The sequence below is a fragment of the Camellia sinensis genome, chromosome 4, assembly GCF_055761805.1.
Source record: "Camellia sinensis isolate YWXY chromosome 4, ASM5576180v1, whole genome shotgun sequence".
Lineage (NCBI taxonomy): Eukaryota > Viridiplantae > Streptophyta > Magnoliopsida > Ericales > Theaceae > Camellia > Camellia sinensis.
Window position 1 is genome coordinate 105,598,363 of NC_138964.1, and position 13,130 is coordinate 105,611,492.

At 48.0% G+C, this 13,130-nt stretch overlaps 1 protein-coding gene across 1 annotated transcript; it reads left to right on the forward strand.

Moving 5' to 3' along the window:
* The first annotated feature begins 2,028 nt into the window (after nt 1-2,028).
* LOC114304687 (uncharacterized) lies at nt 2,029-6,102 on the forward strand. The gene is made up of 6 exons (XM_082923521.1): nt 2,029-2,142; nt 3,694-3,777; nt 4,479-4,640; nt 4,734-5,321; nt 5,403-5,501; nt 5,713-6,102. The coding sequence occupies exons 1-6, from the start codon at nt 2,029-2,031 to the stop codon at nt 6,100-6,102; spliced, it is 1,437 nt and encodes a 478-aa protein (XP_082779647.1).
* The last annotated feature ends 7,028 nt before the right edge of the window (nt 6,103-13,130 follow it).

Consider the following 13,130-nt stretch of genomic DNA (forward strand, 5'->3'; position numbering starts at 1 on the left):
GATAACTGGTTGCTGCAACATTTGCTGGCCTCCCACCCTTCAGTGACCTTCCTCGTGATAAAACAGAGGTACCTGCCAAAAATGAACGAAAACCGTTGCAAAACGAAAGTTCCGGGGCCAAAACACGCAGTTCGGGGTCCCGAAAATGGCAATCGACCTCGAAGTGGGTTTCTCAGCCCCCAGTGTCCCTCAAAAGGGAGAAAATAGGAAGTATGCCAAAAACCAGAGCAAACGGAGATGGTTAAGCGGTCCCGAACCGAGGCACACGGCCTGACGGCTCCGGAAACCGGGAACCGGACTCCGAAATGGGAAAAATGGCCTACGGCCACCAAATGTAGCCTACGGACATTGAGAGATGGTCTACGGGACCTCTCCCTCCCCTCAGGAAAAGAAACAGAGAAAACCGAGTGTGGTTCGCAAACCGAGACAAGGCACAGAAAAGGGTTCGGGAGTCCGGAGGCAGGGCTCACGGCCGTAACTCCGAAACTTCTGAACAAGCGCATTATGCAACATCACCAAGCGCTCAATCGGTGACGTCTGAGTCTTAAGGTCGGTCAAAAATGGGGTGTCTACAGTTGCCCCTCTTTGACAGAACTCGGAAGTCACAAGTGACGGGAGTGAATGTCAAAGCCTAGAGACGACCCATTTTTGACAAGGCCGAAGACTTAGACAAACATACAAGATAGACAGAGATGCGCCCGCAGGCATGCCCGCAGGCAGGGGGCAAAATGCAAATGATATGCAAAAAGCCGGAGGTAACCCAATGATCGTGCAAATGCAGCAAGCTGTAATGAAGCAAGTATTCGCAAATAGATGCAACAGTTTTAAGCAAGAATGCAAAGCAACAACTACATTTCATGCAGTTAAGAATGCGGAGGATTATTCAATCCCCGCCACGTCTCACACGGAGAAGATACGATACCTGCGCGATTCGTCTGGCCGCACCAGCCTCAATTGAACCGTACATACAATATCGTGCCTGCAAAAGAGAGAAATTGCAACAAGCACAATATGCTAACGACATGTATTTAATGTTATCTCGAAAGTTTGACACACGCAGTGTCGGTGAGTGAATGCATCGCAATGCAAGAATGGAACATGCGTGACAATGCATGCTAAAACACAGAGGCATGATTAACATCAAGAAATGTGCATGACAATGTGAGTATGCCCATGAGAATGCAAGATAATGTGCATGATAGTACAAAACGTGCATGAATCAGGGCGCCCGTTTGTCGTGAAACAACGAGTACAGAAAAGCGTGTTTCGGCGAAGGTAACTCAATCGCGGTCTCCGATCTGCTTCTTTGAAAGGTCACAACCCATTCAAAAAGGATACACTTTGATTTCGATGGATGATGATGAGACACATGTCAGAATTTGAAACCGAAGTCCCGACGGAGCAATTTTGCGACCGGAAGTGTACTTTTCTTGAACTTTTTCAGGTCCCGGGAACTCCGATCTTCCTCAAAATTTGCAGAGAGCTAGGTGAGCATGTGGAGAGCATGGCCGGCCACTTATCTTCCCAAGGGGAGGTGGCCAACCGTTTTCCACAAAAGCTAATGGCTGGCCGGCCATTTCTGCAAAAAGCAGATGGCTGGCCAGCTAGAAATAGGGGCCGGCCGGCCATGCCCTTTTCCCAGGGGTATTTTGGTCTTTTCCTCTCCTTTTTGCATGCCTTTTCACTCAAGGCTTGAGGCCTATAAATGGCAGCCGAACCTCACTTCATTCTTTGCCTCTTTCAACACTTTTCTCTCCAGATCTAAGTTTCACGCGCGTTTTCCAACGCCCCGCGCAAATTGTTTTCGCAAAAACACTTAGTTTTAAGCATTTTGGAGCGATTAAATTTCGGCTTCGGAACTTCTTTTTGCATTTTCACCACTTGAGGTAAGTTTGTCTCAATATTTGGAAGATTCTCTCGGGGGTTGACTTTTGTTGACTTTTCATTTCCCGAGAGTTGACTTTTGTTGACTTTTCCAATTTTGCTCATTTTGCTCATTTTTGCTCCCCTTTTGCAGATTCTTGAAAAATGGCGGGCAATTCTTCCCATGGTGGAGGCTTTCCAGGTGCCGGCGATGACTTCGATCCCATGACTTTACCCCCGAGGACTCGACCTTTCATACCCGGGAGGTACCGTCCGCCAGTACACGTTCTTCCACGTGCTGTCTTCCGTCACTTCACTAATTTTGACGAGAGAGCACCTGGGGATCTGCTTCTCAGAGAGCCGGAGCAGCATCTCTCTCACGAGGCCCGAGAGGTATTTACCTCATTTTCTGTATTTTACATTCCGCACCCTTGCCATGCTTTAAACATGCAGTTTTAGCTTATGACATAGTACTTTCTTTACATCTTGAGCATGTAGTTTCAACATTCAAATTTCTGAACACTCGGTTCATTAATTAATTGCGAACACACAGCCCACATTAGAACACACAGCTCAAACACTGATTTGTCGAACACACAGCCCGAATTCGAAAGTGAACACACAGCCCACACTTTAAATTTTCTGAACACGCAGCCCAGATAGATAGTGAACACGCAGCCCACAATATAACTGAAAGTTGAACACGCAGCCCAAATTTCAACTTTTCTGAACACGCAGCCCAGGTAGATAGTGAACACGCAGTCCACAATTTAACTGAAAGTTGAACACGCAGCCCAAAATTCAAATTCTCTGAACACGTAGCCCAGGTAGATAGTGAACACGCAGCCCACAATTTAACTGAAAGTTGAACACGCAGCCCAAATTTCAAATTCTCTGAACACGCAGCCCAGGTAGATAGTGAACACGCAGCCCACAATTTAACTGAAAGTTGAACACGCAGCCCAAATTTCAAATTCTCTGAACACGCAGCCCAGGTAGATAGTGAACACGCAGCCCACAATTAAACCGAAAGTTGAACACGCAGCCCAAAATTCAAATTCTCTGAACACGCAGCCCAGGTAGATAGTGAACACGCAGCCCACAATTAAACTGAAAATTGAACACGCAGCCCAAAATTCAAATTCTCTGAACACGCAGCCCAGGTAGATAGTGAACACGCAGCCCACAATTAAACCGAAAGTTGAACACGCAGCCCAAAATTCAAATTCTCTGAACACGCAGCCCAGGTAGATAGTGAACACGCAGCCCACAATTAAACCGAAAGTTGAACACGCAGCCCAAAATTCAAATTCTCTGAACACGCAGCCCAAAATTCAAATTCTCTGAACACGCAGCCCAGGTAGATAGTGAACACGCAGCCCACAATTAAACCGAAAGTTGAACACGCAGCCCAAAATTCAAATTCTTTGAACACGCAGCCCAGGTAGATAGTGAACACGCAGCCCACAATTAAACCGAAAGTTGAACACGCAGCCCAAAATTCAAATTCTCTGAACACGCAGCCCAGGTAGATAGTGAACACGCAGCCCACAATTAAACTGAAAATTGAACACGCAGCCCAAAATTCAAATTCTCTGAACACGCAGCCCAGGTAGATAGTGAACACGCAGCCCATAATTAAACTGAAAATTGAACACGCAGCCCAAAATTCAAATTCTCTGAACACGCAGCCCAGGTAGATTATGCATGTCGCTTACTTCACTTCATCGGCAGACAGCCCATTCATTTCATTGGCACACAGGCCATTCATTTCATTGGCACACAGCCCATTCATTTCATTATTGACATATATATCCATTCTGAATGCAGGCTAGTTCCCGTAGTGTGCGAGGATATGGCTCCACCATGGCACGGGATTGGTATGCTGAGCTTCCGGAGGGTGTCCGGGATCTGGTAGACTCGGCAGGGTTCGGGCCCTTTTGCGTCGGGTTGTCACGCTGTCCTGCCAGGAGGACCTTGATGGCAGCTTTGGTAGAGAGATGGTGGGACACCACCAATTCCTTTCATTTCTCTGCTACCGGGGACATGACCATGACCCCTTTTGATTTTGCTGTATTGACCGGCCTTGATGTCGGAGGTTGGCCCATTCCCTACGACGAGGATATGGGCGAGTGGGAGGCCGCCTGGATGTATCTACTGGGGGCTCGCCCACCCGTTGACAGGGTCTCTGGGAGAGTCCGCTATACTTGGTTCTCCTCCCATTTCCGGCGGGCTGAGATGGTGCCCGAGACTCCCGAGGAGACAGAGCAGTATGCCCGTGGTTTCCTTATGTTCCTCTTCGGGACTACCCTGTTCGCCGAAAGAGGGAACACCATTGGGCTATACCTGTTGAGCGCTCTAGTCGACCTATCACAGGTCCATCGATATGACTGGGGCGGCGCTGGCCTGGCTACCCTTTATTTTTACATGAGCGTGACCTCCCGTGGGCGGGGCGACTTACTTGGCGGCTACTGGAGAGCCTGGGAGGTACTTTTCTGTCCCCTTGATTTACATTTCTGCTTTTCATTACTTGCACATTGCACACACAGCGCACTTTTATAGTCTGTATTTTGCCCTCAGCATTCTGTGTTTACATTCTGTACTGCTTTTCTCAGCTATGGGTGTATGTATACTTCCCATCATTAGCCCCAGAGCTGGAGGTGGTAGGGATTCCCGTGATCCCATATTCATTGATATTCGAGGGACCGCACCGGCCGAGACCTCGAGAGACCCTCCCTCGCCTACGGCAGTACTTCGACACCGTGCGACATTCAGAGGTACCTCAGAACTTTCAGTTCTTTTCATTTTCATCTTTGATTTGCTCTGTACATTCTCGATTTCTGATTGGTTTATGCATTTGTCATCCACAGATCACATGGCAGCCCTGGGCGTCTCTGGATGACGGTCTTCGACTTCAGTACACCGGAGCATCGGACATTTCCCAATATAGGGTCCTGCTTGAAGGGCCGGTTGGCAGGGTATGGTTCCTGGGGAAGCGCTTTCTGCGCCAGGTATGGGGGTATCTTTCTCAGGATATTCCCGCAGTACCTCCAGCCAGTATGCGGACTACTGACAGGCTCTCTTTCTCAGAGGTAGTCGGCGCCATGCTGGGCAGTGATGCTTTACTACTTGTTGAGGAGGGGGACTACGCCACTTACCGTCATATATATTTGATGCCTCCATTGACGGAAGCTCGTATCCCGATGATGAGGCCTGCCGGTATGTCATCCTCGGGCCAGGCTCAGGCTGCAGGCGCCCCTTCTAGTAGCAGGGTTGGCACATCTAGGGGTGGGAGTAGACCGGTTCCTCCGATTTCGCCGACTTATCCCCATCCCGGATGGCCAGATATGCCGACTGAGTTGATGGGGTGGCAGTATGGGACTACCTCTCCGATTCCGATCCCGATAGAGCCTCCGATGTCCGGTCATCGATATGTCAGAGACCCCGACTCGCCACCGGTATGTTTTACAGCTTTGGTTTATCACTCAGATATTTGGACATTCATTCCTTTACTGACACCCTTGCCTTTGCATATGTAGCCCCCTGTTGAGTATATGGATCAGGTGCTCGAGATGGTAGCCTCACTTGAGGGGATGGTCCTACGGAGGGAGGCACAGTTGTCTGTTGCGGGCATTCAGGTACCCTTCAGTTTTCTAGCATTTATCATACTTCTGACGACATGCTGATTTCTACTGCATCGATAGACTACTTGTGTAGAGCACATCTGACACACACCCCACTTGTACACTGTATTTACATACTCCCACTTTATGTAGCTTTTGTTTGCATCTGCATCTGACGTATATATATCTGAACTGATGTATTTGAATTGAACTTTTTGTTTTTCAGATGCCTTCTTGGTCCGGTCAGCCGCAGGCCAGGCCACCTGGGTCTTATTGGGGGGCTGGGCCATCTGAGCCTTTTCAGGGGGCGGGGTCATCTCGGCCTTCCCGGGGAACCGGGCCATCTAGGCCTTATCGAGGGACTCGAGGGGGACCCGTCCGCAGACGCAGGGCTCACGTTGTGGAGGTGGAGCCTGATGAGGAGGAGGAGGAGGAGGCTACCGACCGTCAGTTCGAGACATCTGTTGAGGAGGGAGGCTCTGGTTTTGGCTCGGGGAACAGAGGCGAGGCTGAGGAGGATCCTGAGGATGACAGCTCCGACTCTGACGATGGTGTGGAGGTTGTTCCGCAAAAGAGGACTAGGCGTGTTTCTCGTTCCCGCTCCCGAGGATTTTGATGTTGCTATTTCCTGCTTTATTTTTCTTTTTGGCTAGTAGTTTGTGGCACTTTGCACATTGTTAGGCAGTTTTATTTTTGTAAAACTTGTACCCTTAATTGTTGTAAAGCATGATGAAATGAAATAGCTTTTGAAAAGAAGTTTGTATTTTAAACTTTTAGCATCGTATCGCATCAATTTATTTCGCATAAGAATGAAATTGAATGGTAATGCGCATTGTGTAATCACCGAGTCAGGTAGCGAACCGACGCAACCAACTAAACAACTCAACTTACTAAGATATAACAGGACCTTAGAAAGTTTTACAACTCGATAAGCAAAATGCAACAATGCAAATAAAACAAGACTTTAACAACAATCGCTTAAACAGAGAGCAATGACTCAAAGACACGAAACACGTCCGCTCGACAAACAACTCGATAAGAAAAAACAACAACTCGATAAACAAAACTTCAACAACAACAAAGTGTATTTCTGACGATCTGGGCATCGGAACGCATCCGAAACAGAGGGAGATGAAGACCTTTGACTCTCCCGTTGCACGGAAATGCTTGGAACTTTCCCTCGAAGAGTAAAACAGGGCCGAGGAGATACACTGCAGCCTTGCCAGCCATCCCCGGGAGCCGGCCGGCCATTTTTGCAAAAAGTGAATGGCTGGCCAGCCATTTGTGCAGAAAGTAAATAGCTGGCCAGCCAGAAAAAGTAGCTGGCCGGCCATTCAGTCCTGCAGCCATCAGATTTTTGACACGTGTCCCCGTGAATAGTGTTTTTCCTTCTATAAAAGCCTCAACTTCGGGAACATTCACTTCAAGTTAGTTTTTTCACAAAAATGGAGGCATTTCTTACAGAAAATCTCACATCTTGGATCTCTTCTCTAGATGGCTCGGAAAAGCTGAATTTCTGGGGTTTCGGCTTAAATGCACTATTCACGCTGAGCCGTACTCGGCTACATCTCCCTTTTCTCCATGCCGCGGCAAGGTTCTGGAATCCAGTGACACATGTTTTCAGTTTTGGCGGCCAAGAGATGTGTCCCACTTTCGAAGATTTTCAGGTTTTGATGGAGTCTGAGTGCTCTGAATTGATCTTGCCCCAACTCCGTTTTGGCCATGCTCAGGCTTTAGGGCGGATGTGTGGGCTCACTGCGCACGACGCTCGATCTCTGATTTGCAGTGGGGAACTGGACATCCTCGGCTTGATCCATCGGTTTTCAGACGCCGGTGACCGCAACAACCATTATTGGCAGGGTTTCCGGCAACACGCCTTCTGCTTATGTTTGTTGTCTCACTTTCTGCTTTCCTCGGGCTTCGGCGGGGCTAGTATTCGCCTGATTGAAGTCGCCCAAGGTTTGAGAGAAGGAAAGAGCTGTATTGCCATGACCTTGGCCGAGACACTGATGGGTTTAGATTCTGTCTATCGCCGGGAGGCGACTAGGTTTGCCGGGAGTCCACTGTTGTTGCAGGTAATGTTTCCCACCCGACCTCACATATATATTTGCTCACATCACTCGGCCCTCAGGCTCGGTTTTTTTTCTCACAAAACCCTTGTCTTACTTTTCTCTCATCGTACATCTCTCTATTCTTTAATCTCTCATTTTCCATCCCTCCCCAGGTATGGTTAATGGACAAGTTGCAGGTCGTGGACTCTTGCCCAGCTTATTCAGCTCGAGGCTACTTCTTTCGGCAGCGCCTAGTCAATGCTCTTGACGAAAGGTGGTGGTTTGACTGGATGTGCAATTTGTCCGCGGACGGCATTGCATGGCGTTGTCCTTGGCTCAACCTCCCGGCAATGAGCTATAGTATGTCCCGGCTGATTGGGATCCAATTGATTGGTCTGACCCACTGCGTATTTTATTTTCCATTCCGGTTCCTGCGTCAGTTTGGTCACGATCAGACTTGTCCACCAGAGGGGATTGAGTACCCAGCCGCTTCAGCTCGAGGCTACTTCTTTCGGCAGCGCCTAGTCAATGCTCTTGACGAAAGGTGGTGGTTTGACTGGATGTGCAATTTGTCCGCGGACGGCATTGCATGGCGTTGTCCTTGGCTCAACCTCCCGGCAATGAGCTATAGTATGTCCCGGCTGATTGGGATCCAATTGATTGGTCTGACCCACTGCGTATTTTATTTTCCGTTCCGGTTCCTGCGTCAGTTTGGTCACGATCAGACTTGTCCACCAGAGGGGATTGAGTACCCAGCCGCTTTCCCGATCCGGGGAGCACAGCTTGCCCGATATGCCACAGCATGGAGGACTAGAGAGCTTCTGGCCCCTGCTTCCACTTTCAGTTGCACTTTGTCTGATGAGTGCTGGGATTGGCTTAATGAGGAGGCGCAGGTTGGGCCCAGCTTGGCATCAGATGCTCCGTCCAGCTCCGGGAGGGGACGCGGAGATACTTGATTCAACTATGCCCCAAATTTATTGCTTATTTAGCATTTTCAAGTTTTCTTTATGAATGTACTAAAAAGCAACCTCGATTATATATGTAAGAGCAGGAGGACTCTATTTTGAAATCAATGAAATTGACAGTTGTGGTACTGAAAATTTTCCGCTTTGGTCCAAAAATGGTCTAAGTCGTAAAAAGATTAATTTGAACAAAGTCAACTTTTATTAAAACTTTTCCAAAACCATTTTCGATGTGGATCAGAAATGGACACGCCGAAAATCTGTCACTGAGATGCACAACCCCAGATCCCTGCAACTGGAAAGTTGCCCCTAGTCTGAAGAACAATGCGGCACTGCAAAGCAACGGAAAGTTGCCCCTTGTCTGAGTAACTTTGCACCGTCGCGGCAACGGAAAGTTGTCCCTAGTTTGAACAGCACTGTACCGGAGATCACGATAAATGCTGATGGATAAAGATGGCTGAGATGATCAAAACGGACAAAGTTGATCGGGGAAAAGTTTATGGCTGAACCTCAATGTGAAGTTGCCTACGTATCCCAAAGATGGGAATCAAGCCTTACGTAGTTCAGGCTAAGGTTCACTCGAGTATTTTCACTCTCCTTTTGCGCTCTAACTTTTGCCAAGGCCGCCCTTTGCGGGTTTTCAACCTTGCGAGCTCAGTTTTTATATTTTCTAATTTTTTGTGCTCTGACTTTTGCCTAGGTCGCCCTTTCGGGTTTTCGGCCTAGCGAGCCTCTCAAGGATAGTATTTCTTCAACTTGTCCATATTGATCGGTTGTAAGAACTCCAAGCCATCTAGATCCATCAGAACCACAGCTCCACCTGACCAAATAGCTTTGATGATGTAAGGACCAGTCCAATTAGGTTTGAACTTGCCCCTTGGGTCGTGGATGGGAGCTCGGTTGTCTTTGAGCACCAAATCTCCTTCTTTCAGATTCCTGGACTTAACCTTCTTGTTGAAAGCCCGGGCAATCCTGCGTTGATAGCCTTGAATGTGGTACAGTGCTTTCAGTCTTCTTTCATCAAAGAGCATGAGTTCTTCGAATCTGCTTTGCTGCCAATCTGCTTCGGCTATCTGGCATTCAGCCAATACTCGTAACGACGGAACCTCAATCTCAATGGGTAGAACAGCCTCCATTCCATAGACCAATGAATATGGAGTCGCTCCAGTAGAAGTTCTGATTGAAGTCCTGTAGCCCCACAGAGCAAACGGCAGCTTGTCTGGCCAATCTCGATAGGTTTCCACCATCTTCTGTAGTATATGCTTGACATTCTTGTTGGCGGCCTCAACCGCTCCGTTGGTCTGTGGCCTATATGTAGATGACTTATGAAAAGCCACATTGTATTTCTTCAACAAGTCTATCACCTCTTTCTTGAAGTGGGAACCATTATCTGAAATTATCTCGTTTGGCACCCCGTAGCGACAGATGATATTGTTTCTGATGAATTTTGCAACGTGCGATGCTTTCAACACTGCGTATGATTGGGCCTCGACCCACTTTGTGAAATAATCTATCGCTACTAGGATAAACTCATGCCCGTTTGACCCCTTCGGGGTAACAGCTCCGATCACATCAATTCCCCAGACTGAGAAAGGCCACGGCGAAGTCATGTTGTACAGTTTTGACGGCGGGATGTTCATGCGGTTTGCATGAATTTGACACTTATGGCATCGCCTAACAAAGCTAATACAATCCTCCTCCATGGTTGACCAGTAGTAACCCTGTCTGAGAATCTTTCTGACCAGCATCACTCCATTCATGTGTGCACCGCACTCTCCCCCATGGATGGCTTCCATCAGGCGTTTCGACTCTTCAGCTTCTACACAGAGCTTATGCATTCCCAGATGACCCCTTTTGTGCAGCTTTCCTCCGCAGATGACAAACTGAGCAGCCATTCTTCTGACAGCCCTCTTATCCTTGGCATTTGCCCCTAGTGGATATGTCTCCTTTTCCAAGAAGTTCCAGATGTCGTAATACCAGGGGTTGCCGTCTTGAGCCTCATCTATGGCGGAAATTGACTCGTACGCTGGCGCGAACTTCTGATCGATAATGACTGGACGCATCCGGACTCCGGACGGGATGTCTATCATAGAAGATAGGGTTGCTAGTGAATCTGCAAACCTGTTGTTCTCTCTTATGAGGTGGGTGAAATTTAGCTTCTCGAACCGAGGAATTAACAGATCCAAGGTTTGGTGGTAAATTACCATCCTTTCCTCCTTGACTTTCCAATCTCCTTTTGCTTGAGACACAATGAGGTTTGAGTCCCCAATGACGTCCAACCGTCTTGCCCCTAGTTCTAGGGCTGCTTCCAGGCCAGCAATACATGCCTCATACTCTGCTTCATTGTTGGAGACTTTGAACCGGAGCTTGAATGCTAAAGGGATGCGGGAATCATCGGGCGCTATCAGCAACACCCCTATCCCATACCCATACTGGTTTGACGCTCCGTCAAAATACATTGTCCAAGTTTCATCTTCAACGTGTAGAATAGCTTCATCTGGGAATAGATACTCAACCGCTTCATCCCCCTCAACCGGGTGGTCGGCAAGGAACTCCGCTACCGCTCTACCTTTTACTGACTTGCGCGTTACATACTTCAAATCAAATTCGGAGAGCAAAAGCAACCAACGAGCTGGCCTACCCGTAAGTGCTGGTTTCTCGAAAAGATATTTGATGGAATCCAAACGCGAAACCAACATTACAGAGTGGGCTAACAGGTAGTGCCGCAGCTTCCTGGTTGCCCATACCAAGGCCAAACAAGCCTTTTCCAGCGGTGTATAGCGGGTCTCGTAATCTAGCATCTTTTTGCTCAGATAGTATATGGCCCTTTCCACTTTGTCTTTCGACTCCTGCGCGAGCATGCAGCCCATAGTAGTCTCAGTTACCGAGAGGTACAATATCAACGGTCTCCCCGGCTCTGGTGGTGACAACACGGGTGGGTTCTGTAGATAATCTTTGATCTGCTCAAAAGCTGCTTGACATCGGCCGTCCCATTGGAATTTCTTTCCTTTCTTCAGGAGACCAAAAAGTGGTTCACAAGTCAAGGTTAATTTAGAAATAAACCGTCTTATGAATTGCACTTTACCTAGAAAGCCTCGCACCTCCTTTTCAGTCCTTGGTGGTGGCATTTCTAAGATGGCCTTGATTTTGGAAGGGTCGACCTCGATGCCCCTTTGTGTGATCAGAAACCCCAGCATCTTTCCTGCTGTAACACCAAACGTACATTTTTGGGGATTCAGTCGCAGTCGAAACTCTTTGATCCTTTGGAAGAATTTTTGTAAAGCGGTGTAGTGGCCCTCTCTATCTTTGGACTTCACTATCATGTCGTCCACGTACACCTCGACCTCTTTATGGATCATATCATGCAATATTGTAGTCGCTGCCCGTTGATACGTAGCTCCAGCATTCTTCAGCCCGAATGGCATCACTCTATAACAATATGTCCCCCACGGGGTAGTGAACGCAGTCTTCTCCCGGTCTTCGGGTGCCATCACTATCTGATTATAGCCTGAGAAACCATCCATAAACGAAAGCAAGGCGTGTCCTGTCGTGAAATCCACCAATTCATCGATGTGTGGCAAGGGGAAGTCGTCCTTCGGACTGGCCTTGTTCAAATCTCTGAAGTCTACACAGACCCGAATTCTGCCGTCCTTCTTTGGCACCGGAACTATGTTGGCCAACCAAGTTGGATATTCAGATACGAGCAGGAACCCTGCGTCAATTTGCTTGGTGACCTCTTCCTTAATCTTGAGGGCCCAATCCGGGCGAATCCTTCTGAGCTTTTGTTTGACAGGGCGGGCCTCTGGATCAAGAGGGATCCGGTACTGTACAATCTCAGGATCGATTCCAGGCATGTCTTCGTAGGACCACGCGAAAACATCTTTGAAATCTTTTAATAAAGCGACTAAGCGCTCGCGTTCCTCAGAAGACAACGTGGACCCGATCTGGACCAGCCGCGGGTCCTTCTCAGTACCAACATTCACAGTAGTGATTTCATCCATTAAAGGTTTAACAAATCTCTCCTGCTCTTGATCAATTAATCGTTGTAAAACTGGAGGAATTTCTTCCTCGCTGTTTTCATCAAAATTTTGAAAATCCTGATTTAAGCAATAAATCAAAGGCACAGAAAAATACTCGGAAACCACATCCATATCATTCTCATTAAATATTTCCAAGCCGTCAGATTCTTCTGTTACAACAGACTCAAAAGAAAATGAAAAAGACGACCTAGACAGGACTGTGGTATCCGGGTTATCACCCCCAGGAATACCGGACTCAGACTCAGTCGAGCTGGAATCTGATTCCGACGCAGAAGATTCGGTGGAATCAGATTTCGGCTCACTACCTGACCCGGAACTGCTAGATAAAAAGCCTTCTTCATATTGCCAAATGAGAGAAGGTGCGATAGATGCATCCAAAATCGGCGCTGGAAAGCCCATAGCTATTTCATCTCCAATCACAGAAACCGAAGAGTTATCTCCCAAGCACTCTTGGTCGATCGGAGGATCTGATAGTAGACGCGCCAATGCTACCCCCATTTCAAACTCTGTGCTCTCAGGCTCCACTGTTCCATATTGTTCAACCTCGGTTGGTGGGTCTGTCTGCGCTTCGGCAACGTCATCCCCAGATAA